A 13,464-nucleotide genomic window follows, 5' to 3' on the forward strand; every position below is an offset into this window, starting at 1 on the left:
GTATGTTTCGTGTGTATCACTCAATATCTTTTTCTTTTTGTTTTGATTTGTTTTGTATTGCTTTATACGAAAGTCATAATAAAAACATTGTGATAAAAAAGAGGATTGCTCAGCGCTGGATTAACTCTGTGTGGCAAGACTGGGCACAGATGATAGGGAATCTTATACTCTACATTGTGACATCAAAAACAAAAAAAAAAAATTTGGGGGTTTACATCCACTTTAAATAGCCTCAATCTAATGTTAAAAAAATTTTTCGGGTGAACTCCCGCTTTAAGTTCTGATTATAATAAAAAATAAATATGCAAAGCCACTGCATGTTAATTTTAACAGAGTTAGCTATGTTGCTCTGGTAAAAAAAGAAGACGATTGATAGATTAGTATATTGTTTTACTTTATATTTTCCCCTCCTGCCTCCATACACCTCAAGTATTCATAACTCATTACATTGCAATGCTGCTTCTATCCACACTAGGATCCCAATGATTATCCAATACATAAAATAACACAAATTCTTCAAAAATATAGATTTAATGTTTAATATAGTTATCAATGATAATTATTTTTTGAAATCTACATGCAGATTTGGGTATTCTTATTCAGTATTTGAACCACATAAATTATTTTTTAAAGAAACCCATGTTAGAAATAACTTTAGCCATCAATAAAAGCTTTAATCACAAATATCACATGCTAGCGAAGGTACTATTATCTTTCTCAAACATCATGGGGAATTAGGCTCAGCATTTTAATGAGCCAGTCTTTAATAAAAGATATCTATTTAAATCATCTAAAATAGGGTTAAGGAATGTGCCCATATATACATCCAGTATGTGTACTGATATTAAAGTATGTTAAAAATTCAGTAACAGCAGCAGTGAAACATTTGGAGAATCCCGTGTCTATCCGGTGTGTTGTTACATGGTGTGCCATCCGGTTTTGTCCAGTGCATCAGTCTTTTTTGTCAATGTAGGATCCAGGAACCAATCCACTGCGACCATTCCTCTCCACTGTCCACCAGCCATCCTCTCCCATATCCAGCACATGTACCACATCTCCAGCACTAATATCCAGCTCATCTGTATTCTGAAAATGACAAAAGAATAGGCAATTCCACTCAAAATTGATGTTCCATTACTAAGTAGATGCTGGAAGGTCAAACAAGCTTGGCACTAAAGAAAATAAGTTAAGCTGTAACAAACAATTAGACACCTGCTCATAGGTTTTGCTATCTTCTTTAGCCACCTTATCACCTTCTGAAGCAGATGTACTTCTATCCAATAAATAAGGCTTGCACAACCTCTTAGGCCTCGTACACACGAGGGGACATGTCCGATGAAAACGGTCCGCAGACCGTTTTCATCGGACATGTCCGCTCAGAGATTTCGGTCTGATGGTTGTACACACCATCAAACCGAAATCCGTGCGGACAGGATACGCGGTGACGTGGCCGCGCCGTCGCCGTGATGATGACGCGGCGACGTGCGCGACCCTGGAAGGTCAATGCTTCCACGCATGCGTCAAATCACTTTGACGCATGCGAGGGCTTTCGGCCGAGCGGACATGTCCGGTGAGTCGTACAGACGACCGAACATGTCCGACGGACAGGCTTCCAGCGGACATGTTTCTTAGCATGCTAAGAAACATTCGTCCGCTGGAAACCTGTCCGATCCGCCGGAAAATTGTCCGGTCGGCCGTACACACGACCGAACATGTCTGCTGAAACTGGTCCGCGGACCAGTTTCAGCAGACATGTTCGGTCGTGTGTACGAGGCCTAAATTTAAAAATTGAAAAGTCTATATTTGCATACTGAGGTTGCCAAGTTTGAGGGCTTCAACTAGATGATGAGTGCATATTACCCCCCTCTGGCCATTAAAATATAGGTCAAGGCAAAATAAAAATATTCATTTAGTAAATTTCTCAAATATGGGAACATTTTCCAATGTTTTACCCTTCTAATATGCCGCATGTACGTGTTAATGGGCAAGAAATCCAGTGTGCTCCTAACTTGAATTGACAACAAAGTGCCTTTGAAGTGCTGAAATACCAACATGCATTGTTAGCCCTGTTTACTGGAAAACAGAACTCAACCTATCCTCACCCCTCTCTGTTCCTCTCCAGATGCATTCATTGATTTATTTCCCAGAAAGACAATGTTGTGGCCAGGGCCGTCTTAATAGCATCATGGGACCCTGGGCAAAGTAATGCTCTGGGGCCCCTACAATGGAGTGCAGGTAAACAGACATCAAGTAGGTAGAAGGCGGACAAGTGGAGCTTCCTCTTTTGGGTGGACCTCCACATTAACTACATGAACAATCATTATGTACAGCAAAGAAACAGCGGGGAAAATACTACATACAGTACATAAAAGTAACAAAGCTGTCCTGTGCATATAATATATCTGCTAGATTGATGCCTCCCTAGCATTATGGCTCCTCTACACCCCAGATATCCCCCCCCCAGCTCTCTGACCTCTCTACACCCCAGATATCCCCCCAGTACTCTGACCCCTTTACACCCCAGATATCCCCCAGCACTCTGAACCACTCTACACCCCTGATGTCCCCCCAGCACTCTGACCCCTCTACACCCTAGATATTCCCACCAGCACTGTAACCATATACCATAAAATACCCCTTGTATTGTGACCTCACTACATCCCTGATACCCCTTACACTGTGGCCTCTCTACATCGCCTCCTTCGAGTCCTAAACATTCAAACTGCATGAGGCGGGGTCGGAGCTTCACTGGCGCTCTAGTCCTTCCCCTCCCTGCTGGCTGTGAAATAATAGGTATCATTCTGCACAGCTCGGCGCACCACTGCCAGCCTGCCTCCCCTGTGTATCCATCATGGGGCCCCCAATTTCGGGGGAAGCGTGGGCTCAAGGACCAGCTGCTTTGGGGAAAGTGCAGGGGGCCCCATGCAGCTGGGGCCTCTGGGCAGTGCCCAGTCAAGGATTCTGCCCTGAAGTGAAATGCTGTCCCACTTGCCATCTGGGGTCCCCAACCACCTTCAGGGGGGTAAAGGGGTTCTACACATAGAACAGATGAAAGAGGGCAGAAACAGATTTGCAGGGCTGACAGGGAAGCCATACCAGATTTGGATTATTAAAGGGGAAACACACCAGACTAACCTTATAAATTTACTACATTACTAATGTAATGTAATACAGAGAACCTGGATAGATCCGTAGTGTATAGGGCTCCTTACCTGGGCAGTGTAATCATACAGCACAGTATATTCCTGTTTTTCTGTGTCCAGCTCATTAGAATCTCTTCTTGGAACTATGGGGATACTAGCATACTCTGAATCTCCAGTCCCTGAAAATGGCAAATAAATATTGTCAAAAGCTTTGCTGATGTTCTACAAAGTCCATGTCGGTGGAGTATAAACTGACCTGTTGGTTGATTGTTGAGTTCTGCCAAGTTCCTAACACTTCCACTACAACCATGCAGAAGATTGGAAATCCTAGAACAGTTAAGGAAAGAAGAGACAATGTAAATTCCGCTTCACACATCTGCAAAAGAAAAAGGGTCTCAGGCCTCGTACACACGATAGGATAGCCAGAGGACAACGGTCTGAAGGACCGTTTTCATCAGTCCAAACCGATCGTGTGTAGGCCCCATAGGTTATTTAACCATAGGTTAAAAAAAATGAGAACTTGCTTTAAAATGGACTGGTAACCGATAGGTCAAAACCGATCGTTAGTTTGCAAAAGCATCGGTTAAAAACCCGCGCATGCTCAGAATCAAGTCGACGCATGATTGGAAGCATTGAACTTTTTTTTCAGCACGTCGTTGTGTTTTACTTCACCGCGTTCTGACACGATCGTTTTTTTAACTGATCGTGTGTACACACGACGGACCATCAGTCAGCCTCATAGATTAACCTAAGACAACGGTCCTTCAGACCGTTGTCCTCTGGCTATCCTATCGTGTGTACGAGGCCTAGGGCTAGGTTCAGACTAGCCCACACACCATAATGGATCTGTGATGATGCATCGATCTTGCTGCCTTCAGGATGCCTGCCTTTTCTTCTTCTTCTTATTTTTGGCCAAACGGTAATTTCCAATGGGACTTACACTTGCAAAAGTATTCACCCCCCTTGGCTTTTGACCTATTCTGTTGAATTATATGTGATGGTTAAGAACACAACAGTTTAAGTTGGTGAAGAAAAATGTGAAAAATATATCCATAAAACAATTTTTCAGAAATGAAAAACTGATAATTGGCATGTGCGTATGTATTCACCCCCTTTATTATGAAGCCCATAAAAATCTCTGGTGCAACTAATTACCTTCAGAAGTCACATAATTAGTGAAATGATGTCCACCTGTGTGCAATCACATGATCTGTCATTACATATACACACCTTTTTAAACGGCCCCAGAGGCTGCAACACCTAAGCAAGAGGCACCTCTAACCAAACACTGCCATGAAGACCAATGAACTCTCCAAACAAGTGAGGGACAATGTTGTTGAGAAGTAAAAGTCAGGGTTAGGTTATAAAAAAATATCCAAATCTTTGATGATCCCTAAGAGCACCATCAAATCTATCATAACCAAATGGAAAGAACATGGCACAACAGCAAACCTGCCAGGAGACGGCCTAACACCAAAACTTAAAGTCTGGGCAAGGAGGGCATTAATCAGAGAGGCAGCACAGAGACCTAAGGTAACCCTGGAGGAGCTGCAGAGTTCCACAGCAGAGACTGGAGTATCTGTACATAGGACGACGATAATGCCGCGTACACACGATCATTTTTCGGCATGTAAAAAACAACGTTTTTAAAAAATGTCATTAAAAATGATTGTGTGTGGGCTTCACATCATTTTTCGGGTTCTGAAAAACAACACATTTTTTTTTTTGAACATGCTGCATTTTTTAACGACGTTTTAAACAATGTCGTTTTTCGGGTTGTAAAAAATGATCGTGTGTGGGCTAAAACGACGTTAAAAACCCACGCATGCTCAGAAGCAAGTTATGAGACGGGAGCGCTCGTTCTGGTAAAACTACCATTCGTAATGGAGTAAGCACATTCATCTTGCTGTAACAGACAGAAAAGCGCGAATCGTCTTTTACTAACGCGGAATCAGCTAAAGCAGCCCAAAGGGTGGCGTCATCCGCATGGAACTTCCCCTTTATAGTGCCGTCGTACGTGTTGTACGTCACCGCGCTTTGCTAGAGCATTTTTTTTTTTAACGATCGTTTTAATGATGAAGTTGGAAAAAACAACGTTTTTTCTAGAGGCTGAAGAACTTTGTTTTTACATGCCGAAAAATGATCGTGTGTACGCGGCATAAGCCAAACGTTCCATAGAGTTGGGCTTTATGGCAGAGTGGCCAGAAGAAAGCCATTACTTTCAGCAAAAAACAAAATGGCACGTTTTTGAGTTTGCGAAAATGCATGTGGGAGACTCCCAAAATGTATGGAGGAAGGTGCTCTGGTCTGATGAGACTAAAATTGAACTTTTTGGCCAAAGAAAACGCAATGTCTGGTGCAAACCCAACACATCACATCACCCAAAGAAGCATGGTGGTGGTAGCATCATGCTGTGGGGATGTTTTTCAGCAGTCGGAACTGGGAAACTGGTCAGAGTTGAGGGAAAGATGGATGGTGCTAAATACAGGTATATTCTTGAACAAAACCTGTACCACTGTGTGTGTGATTTGAGGCTAGGACGGACGTTCACCTTACAGCAGGACAATGACCCCAAACACACTGCTAAAACAACGCTTGAGTGGTTTAAGAGGAAACATGCAAATGTTTTGGAATGGCCTAGTCAAAGCCCAGACCTCAATCCAATAGAAAATCTGTGGTCAGACTTAAATATTGCTGTTCACAAGTGCAAACCATCCAACTTGAAGGAGATGGAGCAGTTTTGCAAGGAGGAATTCTCAAAGATCCCAGTGGCAAGATGAGGCAAGCTCATAGAAACTTATCCAAAGCGACTTGGAACTGTGATAGCCACAAAAGGTGGCTCTACAAAGTATTGACTTTAGGGGGGGGTGAATATTTCTGCACATTGACTTTTTCTGTTATTTTGTCCTACTTGTTGTTTGCTTCACAATAAAGAAAAAAATAATCTTTAAAGTTGTGGGTATGTTCTGTAAATTAAATGCAAATCTTCAAACAATCCATGTTAATTCCAGGTTGTGAGGCAACAAAACACAAAAAATGCCAAGGGGGGTGAATACTTTTGCAAGGCACTGTATATGCCACAACCATAAGCCAATAGATTGGCTTGTGGTTGCAAAGTGCACCGATTGACTTGAATGGCCAAGTTTGACAGTCAGAGCTTATTTTAGATGGGTGGTTGGGGGGTGATAAAACTGCTGCTCAACTGCTGGCTTTTACAGCTCCCAGGCCGCCCGTGTGAAAGAGGCCTTATATTACAATTAGAGATTACATATCAGACTTGTGTGTGGGGCCTTTAACCACTTGCCGCCCGCCCACCGTTAAATGACGGCAGGACGGTGTGGCTCTCGTTCTGGGTGGACATCATATGACGGCGTCCCAGAATGGCCGCTCTTGCGCTTGTCTCAGATCTCTTTAACTGCTTGCCGACCAGCCGCCGTCATTCTACGGCGGCAGGTCGGCTCTCCTGGGCAAGAGCCCGTAGCTATACGGCGGCTCTTTGAGCAGCCACTAGGGGTGCGTGCGCGCCGCCCGCTCGCCCCCGACTCCCGTGCGTGTGCCCGGCGGGCGCGATCGCCGCCGGGCACACGCGATCGCTCGTTACAGAGCGGGGACCGGGAGCTGTGTGTGTAAACACACAGCTCTCGGTCCTGTCAGTGGGGGAAATGCTGATCTTCTGTTCATACAATGTATGAACAGAGGATCAGTGTTTCCCCTAGTGAGTCCACCCCCCCCCCCACAGTAAGAACACACCCAGGCATACTTAACCCCTTCCCCGCCCCCTAGTGTTAACCCCTCCACTGCCAGTGCCATTTTTATAGTAATCCAATGCATTTTTATAGCACTGATCGCTATAAAAATGCCAATGGTCCCAAAAATGTGTCAAAAGTGTCCGAAGTTTCTGCCATAATGTCGCAGTACCGAAAAAAAAAATCGCTGATCGCCGCCATTACTAGTAAAAAAAAATATTAATAAAAATGCCATAAAAATACCCCCTATTTTGTAAACGCTATAACTTTTGCGCAAACCAATCAATTAACGCTTATTGAGATTTTTTTTTACGAAAAATATATAGAAGAATACGTATCGGCCTAAACTGAGGAAAAAAATATTTTTTATATATTTTTGGGGGATATTTAGTATGGCAAAAAGTAAAAAATATAATTTTTTTTCAAAATTGTCGCTATATTTTTGTTTATAGCGCAAAAAATAAAAACCGCAGAGGTGATCAAATACCACCAAAAGAAAGCTCTATTTGTGGGAAAAAAAGGACGCCAATTTTGTTTGGGAGCCACGTCGCACGACCGCGCAATTGTCTGTTAAAGCGACGCAGTCCCGAATCGCAAAAAGGTCTCTGGTCTTTGGGCAGCAATATGGTCCGGGGGGTAAGTGGTTAAAGAGCCGATAATAACCTTCTCTGTTAAAAAAAAAAAAAGAGCCGATAATGCTCTAGTTTTAGTTTCAGGTCCTTTAGCTGAGATTGGGCAAGCCGGCCTACCTATTGTTTCCTAACTATGACAAGCAGCATCACTGAGCAGTAATGAGGCACATGAAACTAAATACTGTCTTCTGTAACTGCTTATAAAGTGTTATGCCGCATACACACGACTGTTTTTAATGTCATGGAAAAAACAAAGTTTTTCTCGACGTGATTCCTGTCAAGCCTGCCTTGCATACATACGATCGTGAAAAAAAATGCTCGAGCAAAGCGCGGTGATGTACAACACGTACGGCGGCACTATAAAGGGGAAGTTCCATTCGAATGGCGCCACCCTTTGGGCTTATTATGCAAATTTTCCTTCTCAGAACTTGCTTCTGAGCATGCGTGTTTTTTCCCCCGTCGTTAAAGCCTACACACGTCTATTTTTCACGACGTGGAACACGTCGAGAAAAAATAGAGCATGTTCTAAATTTTTAATGGCCATTTTTCATGTCGCGAAAAATGCTCTGGAGCCTACACACGATCGTTTTTAATGACCAATTAAAAAAAATTGCATGTTTCTTGGCATGAAAAACGGTCGTGTGTACGCGGCATAAGCCGGGATTTGACTTCAATTCATTAGGGTATCTAAATCTACTAGTACATCTAATACTCGCCTCCCCCCCTCCCCAGACTGACAATGCTGCTGTCCCCAACTATGCCCCCTGTGCTTCTTCATCCAGAGTGGGGGCACTCCGACACAGGAGGTGTGTTATTGGCCAGATCATTAGGTGAAAACAAAGGAAAAAAAGCCAAAAAATAAAACGAATGCAGCCACCCTATCTAGTGACTGGTAAGTTGCAATATATTACATTTTTTGTTTTGGCTTTAATACTGTTTTAATGAAGGGAATGCATGTAGGTAAAAAATGTAGAGACTTTAAAACCACTTTAACACAGACAGTGAGGAGGAAATATCTCCAGCTGTCTGTCAAATGCCTCTGAAAGTGATCTACCGCAGATCATTTTTCAGAAGGACGGAAAAATGGCTGCTCATGTAAATGAGCCATTAGACATATGAAGCCATTCCTGTCCCCATCACTTCTTACCTTTTTATCATTTTATTGCTGCCACCTTGTGGACTTATTCCGTTACTGCTCCTTGGAACCAATCCATTAGTATAGCTCTCATACAGGACAGGACCTGGGAGCAGAAAATAAGATAGATGCACAGTCTGCGTCAGTCTCCTCTGTACAGAAATTCATTGCTGATGACCAATCACAGGACAGCTGCATACCTGGAGGAATACGTCCTATGGTCTTCTCCTGAATGAAGTCATTCATTTCTGTTTCCACATCACACTGCTCCAGACTCTGCCTGACCACCTCCAGCATCTATAGCATGAGGGACAGACACCAGTAAGAAGTTATATAATGGTAACTATCCAATGTTTCTTAATGCTGGCCAACTGAATCACTTACCAAACTCCTCCATCTACTAGACAATTCAATGATTCTGCACTTTGTAGTTTCTTGCTCTGCCCAGCACCCCTCACCCCTAATTAAAGTCTCATTCCTCCAGCTGCATTTTCTACAATATTATGTAACTGAAAAGTCCAACAGCGAGACCCACCTGTGTTGTTGGCTACAGAGGCCGCTATAAGCTTTGTGAGGCCTTAGGCAAAACTTAGACATGAAGCCCCACTCACACCCATAATGGGAAAAATAATTCAAGCAAGAAAAATGGCTGCAGAAAATGCACGGATCTAGCACACAGGTGATCAGCACCACTTCCAGGGCACCCTCCTCACCCAGAATCGTTGCTCCTGGTTGGACTGCAAGTTGCAGTCCCAACCCTACACTGCTCTCTTGCTTCTGGATAGGCCCTTAGACAGCCTGATGCCCCTGGGATAGGCCCAAGGCTTATGGCCTAGCAGCCCGGGGCATTACAGCACACGTCCACCTAGACAGCCGTCCAGGTGGCACAGAACACAGATCATCTGACATCACCCAAATAAATAAGCTCTCCCAGCAGGCCAAGGGACCCAAGAAAATCCCTGCCCATTGGCTGAGACACCCCATTCATTCCTAATCTGTCCTTGCAATGCCCTTGTCTAATCTAATGCCACCAGATACCCAGCCATCTAGTGACAGATGAGGGAAGTGCAGCAATTACAGAATTAGGGCGAAATCAATGGACCTATCAATTGGCCAAGGCAACTATCACTTGGCAAATACATTTGATAGCAACCCTGCCTAAACATCAAGGTGCTACAAATAATTTAGATTTGCACCCTCTTTTAGCTTTATGTACTTTCAGTCTGACTATTCAGCTTAAAGTGGAGCTCCACCCTAAAATTGAACTTCCGCTCATCGGAACCCTCCCCCCTCCGGTGTCACATTTGACACCTGTCAAGGGGCAGGGGGGTTCAGATACCTGTCAAAGTTCAGGTATTTGCCCCCACTTCTGGGAGTCCTCTCTGCAGGAATTCTGCGGGTAGTTCGTCACTTCCTGCCCCCGCCCGTTGTGTTCTGGGAAACACTCGGCTCCCAGAACACAGCGGGAACCAGTGAGGACGGCGCTGCGCGACTCACGCATGCGCCGTAGGGAATCGGGCAGTGAAGCCGGAGCGCTTCACTTCCTGATTCCCTCACCGAGGATGGCGGTGGGGCAGCAGAGTGACGAGCGATCGCTCGTCCTCTGCTGCAGACGTCGCTGGACTCCAGGACAGGTAAGTGTCCTAATATTAAAAGTCAACAGCTGCAGTATTTGTAGCTGTTGGCTTTTAATATTTTTTTTACAGCGGAGCTCCGCTTTAAGTGTCAAGTTTAGGGTTCCCCTAAAGTCGGACAAAAAAGCAACACAAGGGGGTTCCAGCTAAGTGCAGCATTAATGGGTTTATTATGATTAAAAAAACAAAATGCAAACTCACAGAAATATAAAATCAAAGGGCCATATTCTTAGAGATCTCCGGCGGCGTAACGTATGTCCTTTACGTTACTCCGCCGCAAGTTTAACTTGCAAGTGCCTGATTCCCAAACCACTTACCTGTAAACTTGCGGCGGCGTAGCGTAAAGTCCACCCGCGCAAGCACTCCTAATTCAAATGATCCTGGTAGGGGGCGTGGATCATTTAAGTTAGGCGCGCTCCCGCGCCGATCGTAATGCGCATGCTCCGTCGGGTAAATTACCCGACGTGCATTGCGCTAAATGACGTCTCACGGACGTCATTTGTTTTGACGGTAACGTAAATGGCGTCCATCGCCATTCACGGACGACTTACGCAAACGACGTTAAATTTTCACATTTTGACGCGGGAACGACGGCCATACTTAACATTGAGTACGCCACCTAGGGGGCATGTTTATCTTTACGCCGCGTATCGCTTATGGAAACTACGTAAAATCACTACGACGGGCAACCGTACGTTAGAGAATCGGCGTGACTAGTCATTTGCATATTCTACGTTGACCGCAAAGGAAATGCCACCTAGCGGTCAGCGTAGATATTGCACCCTAAGATACTACGGCGCAGGCCGTCGTATCTTAGGCATGTTTAAGTGTATCTCAGTTTGAGAATACACTTAAACATAGGACGGCCTTAGAATCGGACTTACGTCGGCGTATCTGCTGATACGCCGGCGTAAATTCTTTGAGAATATGGCCCAAAGAGCTTATCTGTAGCCATGCCACATTGGATGGAAGCTGGGCTGTCCTCACCTCCTGGAACATTGGACTTGGTTTCCTTACTGACTTCTGGTGGATGACTTCCATCCAATGTGGCATGGCTGCAGATAAACTCTTTGGGCCAGATTCACAGAGCGAGTACGCCGGTGTATCTAGTGATACACCGGCGTACTTTCAAATTTCCTGCGTCGTATCTTTAGTTTGAATCCTCAAACCAAGATACAACGGCATCTGGGTTCGATCCGACAGGCATACGGCTTCGTACGCCTTCGGATCGTAGGTGCAATACTTTGGCGCCCGCTGGGTGGAGTTCGCGTTGTTTTCCACGTTGGGTATGCAAATTAGCTTTTTCCGTCGATCCGCGAAGGTACGCGCGGCCGTCACATTCTCTTACGTCGTTGCTAGTCGGCTTTTCCTGGCGTATAGTTAAAGCTGGTATTTTGCGGCGTATAGATAGACTTGCCATGTTAAGCATGGCCGTCGTTCCCGCTTCGAAATTTGAATATTTTTTTGCGTAAGTCGTCCGTGAATAGGGATGGACGTAACTCACGTCTAAGTTAAAAAAATTACGTCGTTGCGACGTCATTTCGCGCAAAGCACGACGGGAAATTTCAAAACGGAGCATGCGCAGTTCAATCGGCGCGAGGACGCGCTTCATTTAAATGAATCACGCCCCCTAATCGCCAATTTGAATTCCGCCGCCAGAAATACACTACGCTGCCGTAACTTACGGCGCAAAATCGCTGAGGATTCGAAATTCTGCCAGGTAAGATACGGCGGCTAGGGTTGCCACCTCATCCCTTTAAAAAGGAACACATCTGAATTACACAGGTTCTGTGGCTGATTAAGGTGGTAATTAAACTCACTTGGTGCCTTATCTGCATTAAATTAGCCTCAGAATCTGTGTAATTCAGATGTGTTCCTTTTTAAAGGGATGAGGTGGCAACCCTAACGGCGGCGCAAGTGCAAATGTCTGTGAATCCGGCCTTTGGTTTTATATTTCTGAGAGTTTGTATTTGGCTTTTTAGTCATAATAAGCCCATTGATGCTGCATCCCAACCCCCTTTTCCTTTTTTGTCATTTCAGAGAGGGGTATAGGCTTACTCATGTGGATGGTGCATTAGCATTTGTTTGGGTCACAATTTCAATTGTTGTTTGTCCCTAAAGTTGAACAGTGGCCGATATCCAGCTATACAGCCTGGTAATCGATTACATTCTTGTAAAGCCAAATTCACATTTATACATTGCCGTGACATGGCATGGTGAATTTAAATTCTATTCCTTTTGAAAGGTGTGCTGTTACACTTGTTGTATGAAAATATAATACAACGCATAGTCTTGGTTATGGTTCATATTACTGTGAACTGAGAATTTATGTAGTTCGATTCAACTCTAACATACTGATAGCAAAGTTTCCATCTCCCCCTACTGGTTACAATTGGTAATGCAGCATGCTTTTTGGACATAAATTTTTACCACTGGTAGAAAAAAAAGAAAAAAAAAATCTAATTGATCATTACAACATACTAAATACTCTACGGAATATGGGTGTTACCTCATCATCCCCTACACACTGCATGGAAAATTGATTGGTGTGAACCCAGAAAGAATTACGCAGTATACTGATTCTATCTTTCTCTTGTTGTTCAAAAGCCTAAAAAAAAAAAAACAAAAAAAAAAAACACAACATTATACATACACACCTAATCAAAGGGCACAGACCAAGGTTTATAAGAAAGGTTTATGTGCCGTTACCTCACAAGTGCTTATGTGCTCCGTCTCCCATTCAATACGGGCTTTGTCCAGTAGAGTAATGTTATTCTTATACAGCTGATCTAGGACAAAATAATCACAATTTTTGTTTTAGATTTACCATAACCAAAAAATTGTGTTTTTCCCATTTTTCTGCAATGATGAGTTTACAGTGAATGGACATTGTAGATCTGTGTTCATGTAATGTTTTCATCAATACAAAAAGGAGCCTGTGCTTCTAGCCCTGCGATAAGATCATCCCTTTTAAGAAAAGATTTTCTTTATTGTCCCTAACCTGGCTTCTAAGCATCATTTAACCACTTAAGACCCAGACCAATATGCAGGTAAAGGACCTGGCCAGTTTTTGCAATTCGGCACTGCGTCGCTTTAACTGACAATTGCGCGGTCGTACGATGGGGCTCCCAAACAAAATTGGCGTCCTTTTTTTCCCACAAATACAGCTTTCTT

General features: G+C 43.9%; 1 protein-coding gene across 1 annotated transcript in view; it reads right to left on the reverse strand.

Moving 5' to 3' along the window:
• Positions 1 to 512: 512 nt before the first annotated feature.
• Positions 513 to 13,464, reverse strand: part of PSTPIP1 (proline-serine-threonine phosphatase interacting protein 1) — a 97,389-nt gene continuing 84,437 nt past the window's right edge. The window contains exons 9-15 of the mRNA XM_040343113.1: positions 13,000 to 13,079; positions 12,800 to 12,898; positions 8,857 to 8,953; positions 8,669 to 8,762; positions 3,400 to 3,470; positions 3,213 to 3,322; positions 513 to 1,086 (exon numbers count right to left, since the gene is read on the reverse strand). Of these exons, the coding sequence (XP_040199047.1) occupies positions 952 to 1,086; positions 3,213 to 3,322; positions 3,400 to 3,470; positions 8,669 to 8,762; positions 8,857 to 8,953; positions 12,800 to 12,898; positions 13,000 to 13,079 (686 nt within the window). The 3' untranslated portion in view covers positions 513 to 951. The remainder of the gene's footprint in view (positions 1,087 to 3,212; positions 3,323 to 3,399; positions 3,471 to 8,668; positions 8,763 to 8,856; positions 8,954 to 12,799; positions 12,899 to 12,999; positions 13,080 to 13,464) is intronic.

This window comes from Rana temporaria, chromosome 3 (assembly GCF_905171775.1).
Source record: "Rana temporaria chromosome 3, aRanTem1.1, whole genome shotgun sequence".
NCBI classification, from domain to species: domain Eukaryota; kingdom Metazoa; phylum Chordata; class Amphibia; order Anura; family Ranidae; genus Rana; species Rana temporaria.